The sequence below is a fragment of the Cherax quadricarinatus genome, chromosome 43 (assembly GCF_038502225.1).
Source record: "Cherax quadricarinatus isolate ZL_2023a chromosome 43, ASM3850222v1, whole genome shotgun sequence".
Lineage (NCBI taxonomy): Eukaryota > Metazoa > Arthropoda > Malacostraca > Decapoda > Parastacidae > Cherax > Cherax quadricarinatus.
The window spans coordinates 17,415,654-17,434,125 of NC_091334.1; the positions used below are offsets into that span (position 1 = coordinate 17,415,654).

The 18,472-nt window shown below is 38.8% G+C and overlaps 1 protein-coding gene across 2 annotated transcripts in view; it reads right to left on the reverse strand.

The window, feature by feature from the left end:
- The window catches only part of LOC128694146 (uncharacterized), a 179,979-nt gene that overhangs the window by 43,974 nt on the left and 117,533 nt on the right, over positions 1–18,472 (reverse strand). For both annotated transcript variants that reach the window (XM_070093626.1, XM_070093627.1), the window contains exons 12-17: positions 16,234–16,342; positions 9,610–9,755; positions 8,839–9,078; positions 8,364–8,540; positions 6,484–6,663; positions 1,428–1,571 (exon numbers count right to left, since the gene is read on the reverse strand). In XM_070093626.1, the coding sequence (XP_069949727.1) occupies positions 1,428–1,571; positions 6,484–6,663; positions 8,364–8,540; positions 8,839–9,078; positions 9,610–9,755; positions 16,234–16,342 (996 nt within the window). The remainder of the gene's footprint in view (positions 1–1,427; positions 1,572–6,483; positions 6,664–8,363; positions 8,541–8,838; positions 9,079–9,609; positions 9,756–16,233; positions 16,343–18,472) is intronic.

The window sequence follows — 18,472 nt, forward strand, 5'->3', positions numbered from 1 at the left end:
CACCACATTTGTGAATGTATATCAGACCCACCAGCTGGCGTGTATTAGACGTGTGAGGTCGTTTGTTTACTCTTGAACATCGGCAAAAATTTAACATTTCCACTACTTTGAGCTCAGTTTCAAGCCATTTCCAGTGCTAAAACCAATCAAATCATCTCTGTTTCTGTAATATGTCTTCCATTCTATCAAATGAGACCAAGAAATTGCAAATACAACTATAAAAAACATACAAAAAAACACTGCAAAGTCGCTGTTTTAATAAAAAATCACGGTCTCAGTTTTTTTCTCTTATTATACACAGTGTGCTGCAGGATTTGTTTTATGTGGTACACACATACCATATAGATGTATTCTCTCATACCTAGGCCCAAATTTACCACTCACAGTTTATCAGAGTGAGCTGAGCTCATGGCGTAGATCTACGGGACGGACCCTGAAAGGGTTAAGGATGGTTCAGTTACTTTGTTCAGGTGATTGTTCCAACCAGCCAGTTCTCTCAGGCTGCCATCTGGCATACGTATATATACAACTGTGGCCTCTGGTTCTTTGTGACATTTTGTGTTCGCTGTTATTATGCTGGATTGTATTGTACATGTACTTGTATATATGTAAATATTGTACACAGTAATTTGGCAAAGGAAGAATACCGGTATGCATAAATCACACAAGCCATTTCCGAGTCTTAACTTTATCCCTCATAACCATTACTGGCTGTTGCATATAGCACAACCCAGTACTAGAGTACAGAAGTACAGGAGCTCATGAAACAGACTTCTGTTTCACGAACTCTGGTACATCTAGTACCTCCATATCATGAACTCGGTTGTATCTGCATCCTCGGTACTGTGCAATTAATGCTGCCAAACAATTTCTGAGGAAGTCAGACAAACCAATGTAGATTTTTTTATTTTTTTTTTATTTTCTATTGACAAATGGATACTTTTTTTATGCCTTTCTTATTAAAGTGAATGCAAACAAATGTAATTTTTATTTGCTATACTATCAGAGTAATATAAAATATACACTCTGCTGCAAGCAACACTGGTGATGTGTGATGAGAAAGAGAATATTTTACCAGATTTTAATTCTTTCATCTGTACTGTAACAATCTTTAATTTGTTCTATGTTAATGAGATAAAATTTTTAGATAGCACTGCAGTTTTAACTTAATAAATTAAGAAAACTAAAAAAAATGAAAATAAGCATAAAAGTATTGAGATATAAAATTTGTTTAATTATTTCACAAAATAACAATATATTTGAAATTTCTGTTGTGAAAAATATTTAGGAAACTGAAGTTTGATCAACAGTATATAGTATACATAAATGCAGACTAATTGCAATAGTATATTCCTCAGCTCAAACTAGTAAAGAATTAACACCTGAAAATTCATAATGACTAAACCAAAGCCGATCAATAAACTGACCTGTTCCCAGTATTCTCTGAACCATGGATTTCGAGTGTTTTTCTCAGGGCTGAGAAGCCTGTAATAAGCTATGAAGTCCTTTACATCCTGCTGGCCATCTCTCAGTACTAGTGCTCCGCCAAGTTCAGAGTCGAACTCACGTAACTAAAACATCATATATGTATTACAAAACAAGGTATGTAATATCAACAAATGTATAAAAGACAGATGTGCAATGTTACATAACTATTATGGAAATGTTTTGCCTTCTAGGGCTTTGTCAATCACTAGACTGATAAAGCCTGTGATGGGTGAAAGGCTTTCATAATAAAATTTCCTAACATTTTTTTTTTTTTTTTTAACAAGTTGGCCGTCTCCCACCGAGGCAGGGTGACTCAAAGAGAAAGAAAATCCCCAAAAAGAAAATACTTTCATCATCATTCAACACTTTCACCTCACTCACACATAATCACTGTTTTTGCAGAGGTGCTCAGAATACAACAACAGTTTAGAAGCATATACGTATAAAGATACACAACATATCCCTCCAAACTGCCAATATCCCAAACCCCTCCTTTAGAATGCAGACATTGTACTTCCCATTTCCAGGACTCAAGTCCGGCTATATGAAAAAAACCGGTTTCCCTGAATCCGTTCACTAAATATTACCCTGCTCACACTCCAACAGATCGTCAGGTCCCAAATACCATTCGTCTCCATTCACTCCTATCGAACATGCTCATGCACGCCTGCTGGTAGTCCAAGCCCCTTGCCCACAAAACCTCCCTTACCCCTTCCTTCAAACCTTTTCAAGGACGACCCCTACCCCGCCCTCCTTCCCCTACAGATTTATATGCTCTCCATGTTATTCTACTTTGCATATGTGTATTTTATACAAAACAATTTACCTGGCATTTTATTTGATATTTGCCAATATTCACCTGTGTAGACTTAAGTAGTCTTCAAGCATTAGGTTAAGTCTGCCCGAAATGCCCCGACATGATGGTGGCTTTCTTTGTACCAATCAAACTATGAAATGTAAACATACATTGTAACCGTTTCAAAGAACTACACTTTTGTTTTGTTTGTTTGTAATCATAAGACTGCTTGATATTAAGATCAAAGACATTTGCTTTTTAATTAAGTTAATGAAAATCGTTCTGAAGCATCTTCGTAAATATTGTAGTTTATGGCAAGGAACCAGTTTAAAATCTGTAACTGCAATTACAAAAATAAATACAAGTGAAAAGAACAAATGAATGAAAATACCTGGGTGCTCTTGTCCATACTAGCACACCTTCAGATGGACTGTAGTGTTTTTGTGCAAATGTAATTCACACATAATACTGTACAGTGGTCCCTGGAGTCAAAATGGGCTTGAATTATGACTTACCCTCATAGAGGAATTTAGTTTTGAGTTACTTTGAAAAATTTGAGATACGATATGCGTACAATGGTACAACTGCTGTGGGTCACATCCTGAGGAACAAGATTAACCTAAGTTGCCTGAAATGCTTTCTTTATACAGTAGTATGCCAATGATATCAGCTAGGTCTGTAATAGCTGAATCATGTGCTTGCAGATATAATAATTATTATTATGGTTGGGGTGCATGGGTAGGCCTCAGCCAACCAGCGATGTGGTAGCTTGCCTCTTGGACAGTGTCTACCTGGAGGGTCTGAGCCAATAGTAGGGGTTTGCAAGGGTGGCTTAGCAGCTAATCAGCAATGGGGCTGAATGTCTCTATGGTAGCATCTCAGCCAATACCAGAGTTTGCACTACAGTTTATTGTTTACTCTTCAGCTTAAAACTATCACAAGTGTTTCCTGCACTAATTCTAGCTTATTTACCCAAGTGAGAGAGTAATTGTGGTAGGGGACTTGAATGCTAAAGTAGGAGAAACTTTTAGAGAGGGTGTGGTAGGTAAGTTTGGGGTGCCAGGTGTAAATGATAATGGGAGCCCTTTGATTGAACTTTGTATAGAAAGGGGTTTAGTTATAGGTAATACATATTTTAAGAAAAAGAGGATAAATAAGTATACACGATATGATGTAGGGCGAAATGACAGTAGTTTGTTGGATTATGTATTGGTAGATAAAAGACTGTTGAGTAGACTTCAGGATGTACATGTTTATAGAGGGGCCACAGATCTATCAGATCACTTTCTAGTTGTAGCTACACTGAGAGTAAAAGGTAGATGGGATACAAGGAGAATAGAAGCATCAGGGAAGAGAGAGGTGAAGGTTTATAAACTAAAAGAGGAGGCAGTTAGGGTAAGATATAAACAGCTATTGGAGGATAGATGGGCTAATGAGAGCATAGGCAATGGGGTCGAAGAGGTATGGGGTAGGTTTAAAAATGTAGTGTTAGAGTGTTCAGCAGAAGTTTGTGGTTACAGGAAAGTGGGTGCAGGAGGGAAGAGGAGCGATTGGTGGAATGATGATGTAAAGAGAGTAGTAAGGGAGAAAAAGTTAGCATATGAGAAGTTTTTACAAAGTAGAAGTGATGCAAGGAGGGAAGAGTATATGGAGAAAAAGAGAGAGGTTAAGAGAGTGGTGAAGCAATGTAAAAAGAGAGCAAATGAGAGAGTGGGTGAGATGTTATCAACAAATTTTGTTGAAAATAAGAAAAAGTTTTGGAGTGAGATTAACAAGTTAAGAAAGCCTAGAGAACAAATGGATTTGTCAGTTAAAAATAGGAGAGGAGAGTTATTAAATGGAGAGTTAGAGGTATTGGGAAGATGGAAGGAATATTTTGAGGAATTGTTAAATGTTGATGAAGATAGGGAAGCTGTGATTTCGTGTATAGGGCAAGGAGGAATAACATCTTGTAGGAGTGAGGAAGAGCCAGTTGTGAGTGTGGGGGAAGTTCGTGAGGCAGTAGGTAAAATGAAAGGGGGTAAGGCAGCCGGGATTGATGGGATAAAGATAGAAATGTTAAAAGCAGGTGGGGATATAGTTTTGGAGTGGTTGGTGCAATTGTTTAATAAATGTATGGAAGAGGGTAAGGTACCTAGGGATTGGCAGAGAGCATGCATAGTTCCTTTGTATAAAGGCAAAGGGGATAAAAGAGAGTGCAAAAATTATAGGGGGATAAGTCTGTTGAGTGTACCTGGTAAAGTGTATGGTAGAGTTATAATTGAAAGAATTAAGAGTAAGACGGAGAATAGGATAGCAGATGAACAAGGAGGCTTTAGGAAAGGTAGGGGGTGTGTGGACCAGGTGTTTACAGTGAAACATATAAGTGAACAGTATTTAGATAAGGCTAAAGAGGTCTTTGTGGCATTTATGGATTTGGAAAAGGCGTATGACAGGGTGGATAGGGGGGCAATGTGGCAGATGTTGCAAGTGTATGGTGTAGGAGGTAGGTTACTGAAAGCAGTGAAGAGTTTTTACGAGGATAGTGAGGCTCAAGTTAGAGTATGTAGGAAAGAGGGAAATTTTTTCCCAGTAAAAGTAGGACTTAGACAAGGATGTGTGATGTCACCGTGGTTGTTTAATATATTTATAGATGGGGTTGTAAGAGAAGTAAATGCGAGGGTCTTGGCAAGAGGCGTGGAGTTAAAAGATAAAGAATCACACACAAAGTGGGAGTTGTCACAGCTGCTCTTTGCTGATGACACTGTGCTCTTGGGAGATTCTGAAGAGAAGTTGCAGAGATTGGTGGATGAATTTGGTAGGGTGTGCAAAAGAAGAAAATTAAAGGTGAATACAGGAAAGAGTAAGGTTATGAGGATAACAAAAAGATTAGGTGATGAAAGATTGAATATCAGATTGGAGGGAGAGAGTATGGAGGAGGTGAACGTATTCAGATATTTGGGAGTGGACGTGTCAGCGGATGGGTCTATGAAAGATGAGGTGAATCATAGAATTGATGAGGGAAAAAGAGTGAGTGGTGCACTTAGGAGTCTGTGGAGACAAAGAACTTTGTCCTTGGAGGCAAAGAGGGGAATGTATGAGAGTATAGTTTTACCAACGCTCTTATATGGGTGTGAAGCGTGGGTGATGAATGTTGCAGCGAGGAGAAGGCTGGAGGCAGTGGAGATGTCATGTCTGAGGGCAATGTGTGGTGTGAATATAATGCAGAGAATTCGTAGTTTGGAAGTTAGGAGGAGGTGCGGGATTACCAAAACTGTTGTCCAGAGGGCTGAGGAAGGGTTGTTGAGGTGGTTCGGACATGTAGAGAGAATGGAGCGAAACAGAATGACTTCAAGAGTGTATCAGTCTGTAGTGGAAGGAAGGCGGGGTAGGGGTCGGCCTAGGAAGGGTTGGAGGGAGGGGGTAAAGGAGGTTTTGTGTGCGAGGGGCTTGGACTTCCAGCAGGCATGCTTGAGCGTGTTTGATAGGAGTGAATGGAGACAAATGGTTTTTAATACTTGACGTGCTGTTGGAGTGTGAGCAAAGTAACATTTATGAAGGGATTCAGGGAAACCGGCAGGCCGGACTTGAGTCCTGGAGATGGGAAGTACAGTGCCTGCACTCTGAAGGAGGGGTGTTAATGTTGCAGTTTAAAAACTGTAGTGTAAAGCACCCTTCTGGCAAGACAGTGATGGAGTGAATGATGGTGAAAGTTTTTCTTTTTCGGGCCACCCTGCCTTGGTGGGAATCGGCCGGTGTGATAATAAAAAAAAAAAATTACCCTTCGTAACTATATTTGTGTTATAATTACACCATCTTTTGCATTACCAAGACATTCAAGTCCCTAAAGTGTACAGTAAGCAGACTATTTCTCTGAAGAACAAGCCAGTGAATGATGATGAATCAGATGCTTGTGCGACACTTGGGTATCTTTATTGTAGAAACATTTCACAAACCAGTGACTTCCTCAGTCCAATACAGAGTTATATCCATCTTGGGATCTTGTAATAAATTACCATAAACCCATATGTTTTGGGGTTTGAGTTAGAATAGTTTTGAGGTATGACACGTCTTCTGAAATGGATTAATATCGTAGCTCAAGGGATCACTGTATGTATTTACTAAATATGTATATGCCTAATACTGTATTCACTAAATCATCATAAACCATAATATAGTGTTCACTAAAAGTTTGCGGTATATTTTTTATGACGAAGTACCTTATCCTTGTGATCACCCCATGTGGAAGTCCCCAAGAAGACAAGCTGGTGTTTAAGCAAGCGGTGGGCTCGGACTGCTCTCTTAACAGCACCAAGCAAGTCCCTCGTGTCATTCAGGGTCAGGAAGAGAACAGTGGCACGGGCACCAGCCACTGCTTTCTCGGTCAGCTGTTCCACAATCTATTAAAAAGATATCTAAATTGTATTACAGCCCATAAAGCAGAACATTACTGATTTTATTTTAAGAGTAAATGTTCTTTCGTGTTTTTTTTTTCAAATTAGTCCCCTAAAAATGTAGAATTCAGTTAAAAAAATTAAAATAGCTGTGAATTTGCCAGTTGTGAAAATTTTCTGAATTAATGTTACATACAGTGGACCTCCGACATTCGATGGCATCGACATTCGATAAATCCGACATTCGATGCATTTTAACGCAAAAATTTCGCCTAGACATTCGATGGAAAACCCGACATTCGATACAATTCATACAAGACGTGTCCACGTGTGGCCTGAACTGCCCCATGTGTGCCAGAGTTTACAAGCCAGCCAGTGTGCGCGCATCTAAAGATACATTCGGTACATTCCATATTATCCATATTATCACTTTTTGGTGCTTGTTTCTGCAAAATAAGTAACCATGGGCCCCAAGAAAACTTCTAGTGCCAACCCTTCAAGAAAAAAGGTGCTAATGACTACTGAAATGAAGAAAGAGATAATTGCAAAGTACGAAAGTGGAGTGCGTGTGTCGGAGTGCATGATGATTTGGTAAAGAAATTGCCTGCAACTAGTGGTGGTGTGAGTGAATTTAAGGCCAGCAAAGGTTGGTTTGAAAGATTTAAGAATCGTAGTGGCATACACAGTGTGGTAAGGCATGGTGAGGCTGCCAGTTCAAGTCCTAATGGAAAGGGATTCCCCTTCTAAACATTAACACCATCCACACTCTCCCCTCCTCCCATCCCATCAATCATCACCAGATCTTCATTAAAGCTAAGTGTCAATTATTCTATTGTTATTAATCTATTGTTATTGTAATTATTCTATTGCATTAAATTTAATATTTCATGTGGTAAAATTTTTTTTTTCATACTTTTGGGTGTCTTGCACGGATTAATTTGATTTCCATTATTTCTTATGGGGAAAATTAATTCGACTTTCGATGTTTTCGACATTTGATGAGCTCTCAGGAACGGATTAATATCGAATGTCGGGGGTCCACTGTACTGCAATCTTTTAAAAGTTTTAAACACTGGAATGTGGTAGATATTTCTATGGAAAATTCTTCATAAATCCAGCTCTTCAAAGAATGGGCTGCAAAAAAATCATAAGGAAACATTCAACATAATAAAAAAGAAAAAATAGCCTATTATTGATTATAAACATATATGTATTAGGCTTATAGGTAGTAGGTTGGTAGACAGCAACCACCCAGGGAGGTACTACCGTCCTGCCAAGTGAGTGTAAAACGAAAGCCTGTAATTGTTTTACATGATGGTAGGATTACTGGTGTCCTTTTTTCTGTCTCATGAACATGCAAGATTTCAGGCATGTCTTGCTACTTCTACTTACACTTAGGTCACACTACACATACATGTACAAGCACATATATACACACCCCTCTGGGTTTTCTTCAATTTTTTTTCTAGTTCTTATTCTTGTTTATTTCCTCTTATCTCCATGAGGAAGTGGAACAGAATTCTTCCTCCGTAAGCCATGCATGTTGTAAGAGGCGACTAAAATGCCGGGAGCAAGGGGCTAGTAACCTCTTCTCCTGTATATATTACTAAATGTAAAAGGAGAAACTTTCGTTTTTCCTTTTGGGCCACCCTGCCTCGGTGGGATACGGCCGGTGTGTTGAAAGAAAGAAAGATGTATTAGGCTACCTGATCAGCCAGAGTGGTCATTGCTGGAGGGTCCAGTGGCATCAGTTTAATATCTTGAGCCAAACACACGCGTGATGCCTGAGCGACCGTCCTGAAGGCTTCGGCACCAGCCATAGCCTCGGGATCTTCTGATGATACTACCAGTGACACATAATCCCAACCCAGAAATCTCAGCATCTGATGAAATTATGTCCACAAATAACTCAGGAAAAACATATATTTCTTCAACTTAAAGATTATAATTATATACAAAACCTTATGCTAAACCCACATGGGCCATGCAGCACTGCTTCAATATCAAGATTGGTCAAGAAGTAAAATTACTGGAACAATGACAATGCAAGTGGACACTATACAGAAATTCAAAAATAAATTTGACAGATTAAGTCATGTCCATCATTTCAAGGTTAAGCAGCGGAAGCAAAAGCTCCCCTTTCCCCACAAGCTTAAAATAGATAATTACAATAGACTATACCTGAACCAATCCTTCTGCTTCCATATTAACAGGTGGGCTCATTTGCAATGCATAAGGAGAGTGTGCTTGTGATGGCCCCATGTTAATGGAGGTAATATTGAGAGAGGACAATATATCACCTGTTACTCTTGCTGTTTCTGGGTCAAGTGATGTTATGAAAGTTTGGATGTCACTGACATCAATGTTGATCCCAGGAAGAGAACTCTTCACAAGGCTCGTCACTTGGTTCATTGTGCGGATCTGTTTTGAAAAAAAAAATTAAGCTACAAAAAACATTATTTTATGTAATGTAAAGAAAGCACACCTAGTTATAAAATGAATTTTCTCAACAAAATTGTTAATAAACCTCATTCACTGCTTCTTCAGTGGAGAAGTGATTTGATGCTGGTGAAGGGTGTACCTATAGCTAAATAAACTTACTAAACTCACACGAGTCATACAGCAGGTAGTGACCAGGTTTGATCCAAGGAAGGAAAGGTTAACTCCAATTCTTAAGATGAAGGCACCTTTCTTGAAGGAACACACAATAAAGCTTCATTACCCTCATGCTTTTCAGAACTTAAATGTTTACTCGCAAAACTTTACACTACATTTATATGGATGACAATACACGACACCTTCGCACAACGAAGAAATTACAAGTTTTCCATCAATGAACATTTGCAGAATGAAACAATGATCAATTTTCAGTTACTCGGCATTTTTCTAAAGTCAGTAGTAATTTTTGTTCAAAATACCTTGGATGTTAATCAATATCAGGTAACTACCCACCCTAGATCCACAGGTGTCAAGAACAATTGCCCCAAGTGTTGTAGCTGGCAACAACTTCTGGTGCTGGTTGATCTGATCCACAGCCCAGAGAAATGCTTCCACCTCTTGCATGGTCTCTCCATTGATAGTCTCACTACAGTCTGCACCTGAACACCATACCAAAAAAGGTCAATTAAAATTCAACATAACATTTTGAATATGACAACACCTAACATCTTTTTTTAACACAGTGGCCATCTCCTACTGACAAAAAAATAAGGTAACATATGAATTATGATGAATATGGGTTATAATAAGCGTGTATGCACCTGGAGAAGAGAGAAGTGTAGAGGAGAGAGAGAGATTTTGGGAAATGTTGAGTGAATGCGTGGGGAGTTTTGACTCAAGTGTGAGAGTAATGGTGGTTGGGGATTTCAATGCTAAAGTGGGTAAAAATGTTATGGAGGGAGTAGTAGGTAAATTTGGGGTGCCAGGGGTAAATGTAAATGGGGAGCCTTTAATTGAGCTATGTGTAGAAAGAAATTTGGTAATAAGTAATACATATTTTATGAAAAAGAGGATAAATAAATATACAAGGTATGATGTAGCACGTAATGAAAGTAGTTTATTAGATTATGTATTGGTGGATAAAAGGTTGATGGGTAGGCTCCAGGATGTACATGTTTATAGAGGGGCAACTGATATATCGGATCATTATTTAGTTGTAGCTACAGTTAGAGTAAGAGGTAGATGGGAAAAGAGGAAGGTGGCAACAACAAGTAAGAGGGAGGTGAAAGTGTATAAACTAAGGGAGGAGGAAGTTCGGGCGAGATATAAGCGACTATTAGCAGAAAGGTGGGATAGTGCAAAGATGAGTAATGGGGGGGTTGAAGAGGGTTGGAATAGTTTTAAAAATGCAGTATTAGAATGTGGGGCAGAAGTTTGTGGTTATAGGAGGGTGGGTGCAGGAGGAAAGAGGAGTGATTGGTGGAATGATGAAGTAAAGGGTGTGATAAAAGAGAAAAAGGTAGCTTATGAGAGGTTTTTACAAAGCAGAAGTGTTATAAGAAGAGCAGAATATATGGAGAGTAAAAGAAAGGTAAAGAGAGTGGTGAGAGAGTGCAAAAGGAGAGCAGATGATAGAGTGGGAGAGGCACTGTCAAGAAATTTTAATGAAAATAAGAAAAAATTTTGGAGTGAGTTAAACAAGTTAAGAAAGCCAAGGGAAAATATGGATTTGTCAGTTAAAAACAGAGTAGGGGAGTTAGTAGATGGGGAGATGGAGGTATTAGGTAGATGGCGAGAATATTTTGAGGAACTTTTAAATGTTAAGGAAGAAACAGAGGCAGTAATTTCATGCACTGGTCAGGGAGGTATACCATCTTTTAGGAGTGAAGAAGAGCAGAATGTAAGTGTGGGGGAGGTACGTGAGGCATTACGTAAAATGAAAGGGGGTAAAGCAGCTGGTACTGATGGGATCATGACAGAAATGTTAAAAGCAGGGGGGGATATAGTGTTGGAGTGGTTGGTACTTTTGTTCAATAAATGTATGAAAGAGGGGAAGGTACCTAGGGATTGGCGGAGAGCATGTATAGTCCCTTTATATAAAGGGAAAGGGGACAAAAGAGACTGTAAAAATTATAGAGGAATAAGCTTACTGAGTATACCAGGAAAAGTGTACGGTAGGGTTATAATTGAAAGAATTAGAGGTAAGACAGAATGTAGGATTGCGGATGAGCAAGGAGGTTTCAGAGTGGGTAGGGGATGTGTAGATCAAGTGTTTACATTGAAGCATATATGTGAACAGTATTTAGATAAAGGTAGGGAAGTTTTTATTGCATTTATGGATTTAGAAAAGGCATATGATAGAGTGGATAGAGGAGCAATGTGGCAGATGTTGCAAGTATATGGAATAGGTGGTAAGTTATTAAATGCTGTAAAGAGTTTTTATGAAGATAGTGAGGCTCAGGTTAGGGTGTGTAGAAGAGAGGGAGACTATTTCCCGGTAAAAGTAGGTCTTAGACAGGGATGTGTAATGTCACCATGGTTGTTTAATATATTTATAGATGGGGTTGTTAAGGAAGTAAATGCTAGGGTGTTTGGGAGAGGGGTGGGATTAAATTATGGGGAATCAAATTCAAAATGGGAATTGACACAGTTACTTTTTGCTGATGATACTGTGCTTATGGGAGATTCTAAAGAAAAATTGCAAAGGTTAGTGGATGAGTTTGGGAATGTGTGTAAAGGTAGAAAGTTGAAAGTGAACATAGAAAAGAGTAAGGTGATGAGGGTGTCAAATGATTTAGATAAAGAAAAATTGGATATCAAATTGGGGAGGAGGAGTATGGAAGAAGTGAATGTTTTCAGATACTTGGGAGTTGACGTGTCGGCGGATGGATTTATGAAGGATGAGGTTAATCATAGAATTGATGAGGGAAAAAAGGTGAGTGGTGCGTTGAGGTATATGTGGAGTCAAAAAACGTTATCTATGGAGGCAAAGAAGGGAATGTATGAAAGTATAGTAGTACCAACACTCTTATATGGGTGTGAAGCTTGGGTGGTAAATGCAGCAGCGAGGAGACGGTTGGAGGCAGTGGAGATGTCCTGTTTAAGGGCAATGTGTGGTGTAAATATTATGCAGAAAATTCGGAGTGTGGAAATTAGGAGAAGGTGTGGAGTTAATAAAAGTATTAGTCAGAGGGCAGAAGAGGGGTTGTTGAGGTGGTTTGGTCATTTAGAGAGAATGGATCAAAGTAGAATGACATGGAAAGCATATAAATCTATAGGGGAAGGAAGGCGGGGTAGGGGTCATCCTCGAAAGGGTTGGAGAGAGGGGGTAAAGGAGGTTTTGTGGGTAAGGGGCTTGGACTTCCAGCAAGCGTGCGTGAGCGTGTTAGATAGGAGTGAATGGAGACGAATGGTACTTGGGACCTGACGATCTGTTGGAGTGTGAGCAGGGTAATATTTAGTGAAGGGATTCAGGGAAACCGGTTATTTTCATATAGTCGGACTTGAGTCCTGGAAATGGGAAGTACAATGCCTGCACTTTAAAGGAGGGGTTTGGGATATTGGCAGTTTGGAGGGATATGTTGTGTATCTTTATATGTGTATGCTTCTAGACTGTTGTATTCTGAGCACCTCTGCAAAAACAGTGATAATGTGCGAGTGTGGTGAAAGTGTTGAATGATGATGAAAGTATTTTCTTTTTGGGGATTTTCTTTCTTTTTTGGGTCACCCTGCCTCGGTGGGAGACGGCCGACTTGTTGAAAAAAAAAAAAAAAAAAAAAAAAAAAAAATGATTCCTCTTTTTTTTTTTTGGGGGGGGGGAGGGGGGGAAAGCAACCTCAGTGGGAGACAGCCAGTGCACAGAAAAAAATATCAACATTGTTAAATTCATCGCATTACATTCTGAATATGGCATTTGAAAACATGTAATATATGTACCATAGTACTGTCTACCATTTTACCCCAGACAACCAAGTCTGAAAATATTTATTTCTTGCACCATTTAAGAATAGACCTAAAACTGCCATATGTGGTCTTTCACACCTCGAAACATTAAATATGTTTGAAGGAATGCTTAAATTATTTACTATTCCAACTCACACAAATGCAGTATATATAAGTAAGTAAGTAAGTAAGTAAATTTATTCAGGTGTACACAAATACAGTTACATAGAATTATCATACATAGCAGCATATGTGTAGAGAACCTAGGATAACCCAAAAAAGTCAGACAGAGTGACTTATTTCCATTGGGGTCCATTTGTTTGCAATGGAAAACAAGTGTGAAGCAAGTCCAAGGGTTACCTAAAAAAAAGTGTATGAAAGTGGGGGTGAAATGGAAAAACAACAAAGCAAGACAAAAAAAAAAAAAGGCTAAAGAATATATAAACATTATTTAATGAAACATCAAAAATGGAAATGAAGAAAAATAAAATAATAAACTCTTTTATATAAATAATTATACTATAGTAGTATATTAAAAACAATAAGAAGTAAAATCTGCATGTAACCTTATGTACTAACAGTGAGAATGTCTGCTTTTAATTTACCAGTTCCCCATATGCCAGAGCAAACTTGTTGTGTGGGACTCATGAAATCATAATGACAACTGTAAACAATTCACAAAACAGTAGGGTTCAAACCCATGGCAAGCCAGTCATAAAGTCAGCAGGCCAGTGCACTATCCACTGTACCATTCCAATGAAATAGGTATGTTATGGGGCTATAGGACCCAACATGTATTTATAAGTAGCAGTTACTCTGGAATACCTAATTATATTGAATTGATGGGGACTTTGCTCTAAATGTCAGAAGGACTGATCAACCTTATGACTGAGAGGCAGCTGGGTCAAGCCTATTTTTCTCAATATAATAGGTTATACTATAGACACATAAACACACAATTTAAATAAGTAGTTTATAAAGTTGTATTTCTTTTTGTAAAAGTAAAATTAAGGTGTGGTAGAATTGTGGTAACTGGAGAATTGTGCTTGGCAACAGTCTTTTGTTTTGGTGGGAGGAGCTTAGCCAGGCTCTCTCTCTCTCTCTCCCTCTCACTGACTCTCTCTCTCTGTGGCTGACCTTCAACCTGGCAGAATCTCTGGGTCCTTCTTCTATCGTTTGGGGCATCATGTGTGCTCCAGGGGTGAGTTTTTATAATTTAAGTTGTGGCCACCATACCCAGGGTGACTAAAGTGTGTCAAAACACTGGTTAGCCCAGAGTTATGTCAAGAAGAGAGAAGGACAAAAGTTGTTGGAACACACCATGTGGAGAACAGGTATGGAGTGTGTAGATTTTGTTTTGAAAATGTGAGGCTGTGATTGTATATTCTGTACATATCTATTGAGACTACAGTTATATTTTTATAGTAGTAGTTTACATAACCTGTGAAGAGGGCTGGTGAAAGGGTATCAGAGACACTCAAGATGATCAGCCATGATGTAAGTATTACCCCTAGACAGATGAGGCCATTAAGTAAAAAGCTACCCCACACTAGAACATGTAGTGAGAACCTTACTATCAAAGTAATAAGGGACAAACCAACATAACAAGGTATTAGACCAACAAGGTACAGTGGATAGTGCACTGGCCTCCTTGCAAGTGTGTTCTGTGAGAGGGTGTGTTTGTTTGTTTGTTTTCCAAGTTTGCTCCCCACCATTGTAAACCTTCCTTTGACTACCAGAAGTGAGTACAAAAAATATCTACCTTCCAATGTTCTACATCTGCCCTCATTTGTGATTATCTTTATACACAACCCTTCCTACTTCCCCAACAAGCTCTTCCCATTAATAAAATATGCAAATAAACTGAGGTTATGGGAATGTCATCGGCATATTCATTTACGGTCATAGAAAGCTCTAAATAATGTACCCTACAAAAGTAGCAAAGTTAGTTGAATCACAAGAAACAGGGCTTGGGAAGTGAGCAAGTGGCCCCTATTTATCACACTTCGCAATTAATTTTTTGAAATCACGAATTATTTTAGACTGGATTGAAATTTAGTAAGTATTAACTCATAGCACAGTGGAAGCACATATGATTTTAACCAAAAAACCTGGATCGAATCCTGCACGGGGACAGATGTACAGCATGTGCAAGGTTACCTAGTAGTAACGAGAGACCTAAGAGAAAACTGACTGTCATGGGTCACATCCTGCAGAACCTGAGAAGGGTTCTAAGAGAAGTAAGTCATACTGCTTGGCTTTCTTGGGTTATCCTGGACTATTAATTTTCTGTGGTTTCTAGTCCAAATAAAGTCATCTTTGCATATTAATTGTTTAGGATAATAATAAGTATCTGCATGCCTATGGCAAGACAGTGATAGTGTAAATGGTGGTGAAAGTGTTTCTTTCTCGGATCACCCTACCTCGGTGGGAGACAGCCAGCATGTTAAAAAAAAAAGTGTAGTTTGATAATCTGGTGAAGGCTACCCAACTCGGATTCAAGCACATATGACCCCTTGTTCACACACACTTGATGAATGGCTTTGTGGGTATAAGTAGGAGAGATTCATGCAGAACGAGGCATTCCTAGCTTAATTACACCCTAAGTCACACACATCGGCACTTACAAATGGGCTACCAAAGCATAAATTAAGACTTTATGACCAACAGCAGTAGCATATTCATGTGTGAAATGTAACCATCCGTTGTATTATTGCTTTCTATGCAAACAATTCATCTGTAAGTTGAAACACCAGAAACACAATGTGCTTGTAAAGTGAAACACCAGAAATGCAAATTGTTTGTAAAGTGAAGCACCTGAAATGCAACCCATTTGTAAAGTGAACACCAGGAATGCAACTCATTTGTAAAGTGAAACACCATGAACACAACTCATTTGTAAAGTGAAACACTATGAATACAACTAATTTGTAAAGTGAAACACTATGAACACAACTCATTTGTAAAGTGAAACACCATGAACACAACTCATTTGTAAAGTGAAACACCATGAACACAACTCATTTGTAAAGTGAAACACCATGAACACAACTCATTTGTAAAGTGAAACACCATGAACACAACTCATTTGTAAAGTGAAACATCATAAGCATTACTCTTTGTAAAGTGAAACACCAGAGGTAAAACTCATTTGTAAGTTGGGGGACTTCCAGTATTATGATGAGACAGACTTACCATCACGAGAAGGACGATGAATGGGGAAAAGTGCAGCTACAACTATGTGATCTGGAGACGGCAACAATACATGTTTCTGTGTCACTCCTTCCAATGTCACATTTCGGATCTGTTGAAAGCAATGGCTGTTTAACATATAATAAATTTAAAAACTTAATGTCAAATACTTTGTAGAACATGACATATATAACTAGAAAAAGGGGGTTAAAAAAAAGTAATATGCAGTAGGACCCCCATATCTGCAGGGAATACGTTCCAAGGACCTGCCGTGGATGCTGAAACTGTGGATAGTAGCAAACCCCTATAAAAGTCCTCTAAATACCTATTATAAAGTTTAATTGATAAATTATGATAAAAGGTGATAATACTATAATTTTTTCACTGATATGACGCACTTTACGGCTTCTCTTAGGCTTTGAAGAACAGTCAGCTTTTCTACTTTTGTGCTTTGGGGCCATTATTATGCAAAATTAAGAGGTATTTTTAGACCACAGTAAACCTTGGATAACTGAAACTGTGGATACCAAATCCATGAATAAGGGGGTTCTACTGAATTCCTAATTTAACCCTTTGACTGTCGAGGTCGTATATATACGTCTTACGAGATACCACGTTTGACGTATATATACTCAAAGTATATGGAGAAAAAGAGAGAGGTTAAGACAGTGGTGAAGCAATGTAAAAAGAGAGCAAATGAGAGAGTGGGTGAGATGTTATCAACAAATTTTGTTGAAAATAAGAAAAAGTTTTGGAGTGAGATTAACAAGTTAAGGAAGCCTAGAGAACAAATGGATTTGTCAGTTAAAAATAGAAGAGGAGAGTTATTAAATGGAGAGTTAGAGGTATTGGGAAGATGGAGGGAATATTTTGAGGAATTGTTAAATGTTGATGAAGATAGGGAAGCTGTGATTTCGTGTATAGGGCAAGGAGGAATAACATCTTGTAGGAGTGAGGAAGAGCCAGTTGTGAGTGTGGGGGAAGTTCGTCAGGCAGTAGGTAAAATGAAAGGGGGTAAGGCAGCCGGGATTGATGGGATAAAGATAGAAATGTTAAAAGCAGGTGGGGATATAGTTTTGGAGTGGTTGGTGCAATTATTTAATAAATGTATGGAAGAGGGTAAGGTACCTAGGGATTGGCAGAGAGCATGCATAGTTCCTTTGTATAAAGGCAAAGGGGACAAAAGAGAGTGCAAAAATTATAGGGGGATAAGTCTGTTGAGTATACCTGGTAAAGTGTATGGTCGAGTTATTATTGAAAGAATTAAGAGTAAGATGGAGAATAGGATAGCAGATGAACAAGGAGGCTTTAGGAAAGGTAGGGGGTGTGTGGACCAGGTGTTTACAGTGAAACATATAAGTGAACAGTATTTAGATAAGGCTAAAGAGGTCTTTGTGGCATTTATGGATTTGGAAAAGGCGTATGACATGGTGGATAGGGGGGCAATGTGGCAGATGTTGCAGGTGTATGGTGTAGGAGGTAGGTTACTGAAAGCAGTGAAGAGTTTTTACGAGGATAGTGAGGCTCAAGTTAGAGTATGTAGGAAAGAGGGAAATTATTTCCCAGTAAAAGTAAGCCTTAGACAAGGATGTGTGATGTCACCATGGTTGTTTAATATATTTATAGATGGGGTTGTAAGAGAAGTAAATGCGAGGGTCTTGGCAAAAGGCGTGGAGTTAAAAGATAAAGAATCACACATAAAGTGGGAGTTGTCACAGTTGCTCTTTGCTGATGACACTGTGCTCTTGGGAGATTCTGAAGAGAAGTTGCAGAGATTGGTGGATGAATTTGGTAGGGTGTGCAAAAGAAGAAAATTAAAAGTGAATACAGGAAAGAGTAAGGTTACGAGGATAACAAAAAGATTAGGTGATGAAAGATTGGATATCAGATTGGAGGGAGAGAGTATGGAGGAGGTGAATGTATTCAGATATTTGGGAGTGGACGTGTCAGCGGATGGGTCTATGAAAGATGAGGTGAATCATAGAATTGATGAGGGGAAAAGGGTGAGTGGTGCACTTAGGAGTCTGTGGAGACAAAGAAATTTGTCCTTGGAGGCAAAGAGGGGAATGTATGAGAGTATAGTTTTACCAACGCTCTTATATGGGTGTGAAGCATGGGTGATGAATGTTGCAGCGAGGAGAAGGCTGGAGGCAGTGGAGATGTCATGTCTGAGGGTAATGTGTGGTGTGAATATAATGCAGAGAATTCGTAGTTTGAAAGTTAGGAGGAGGTGCGGGATTAC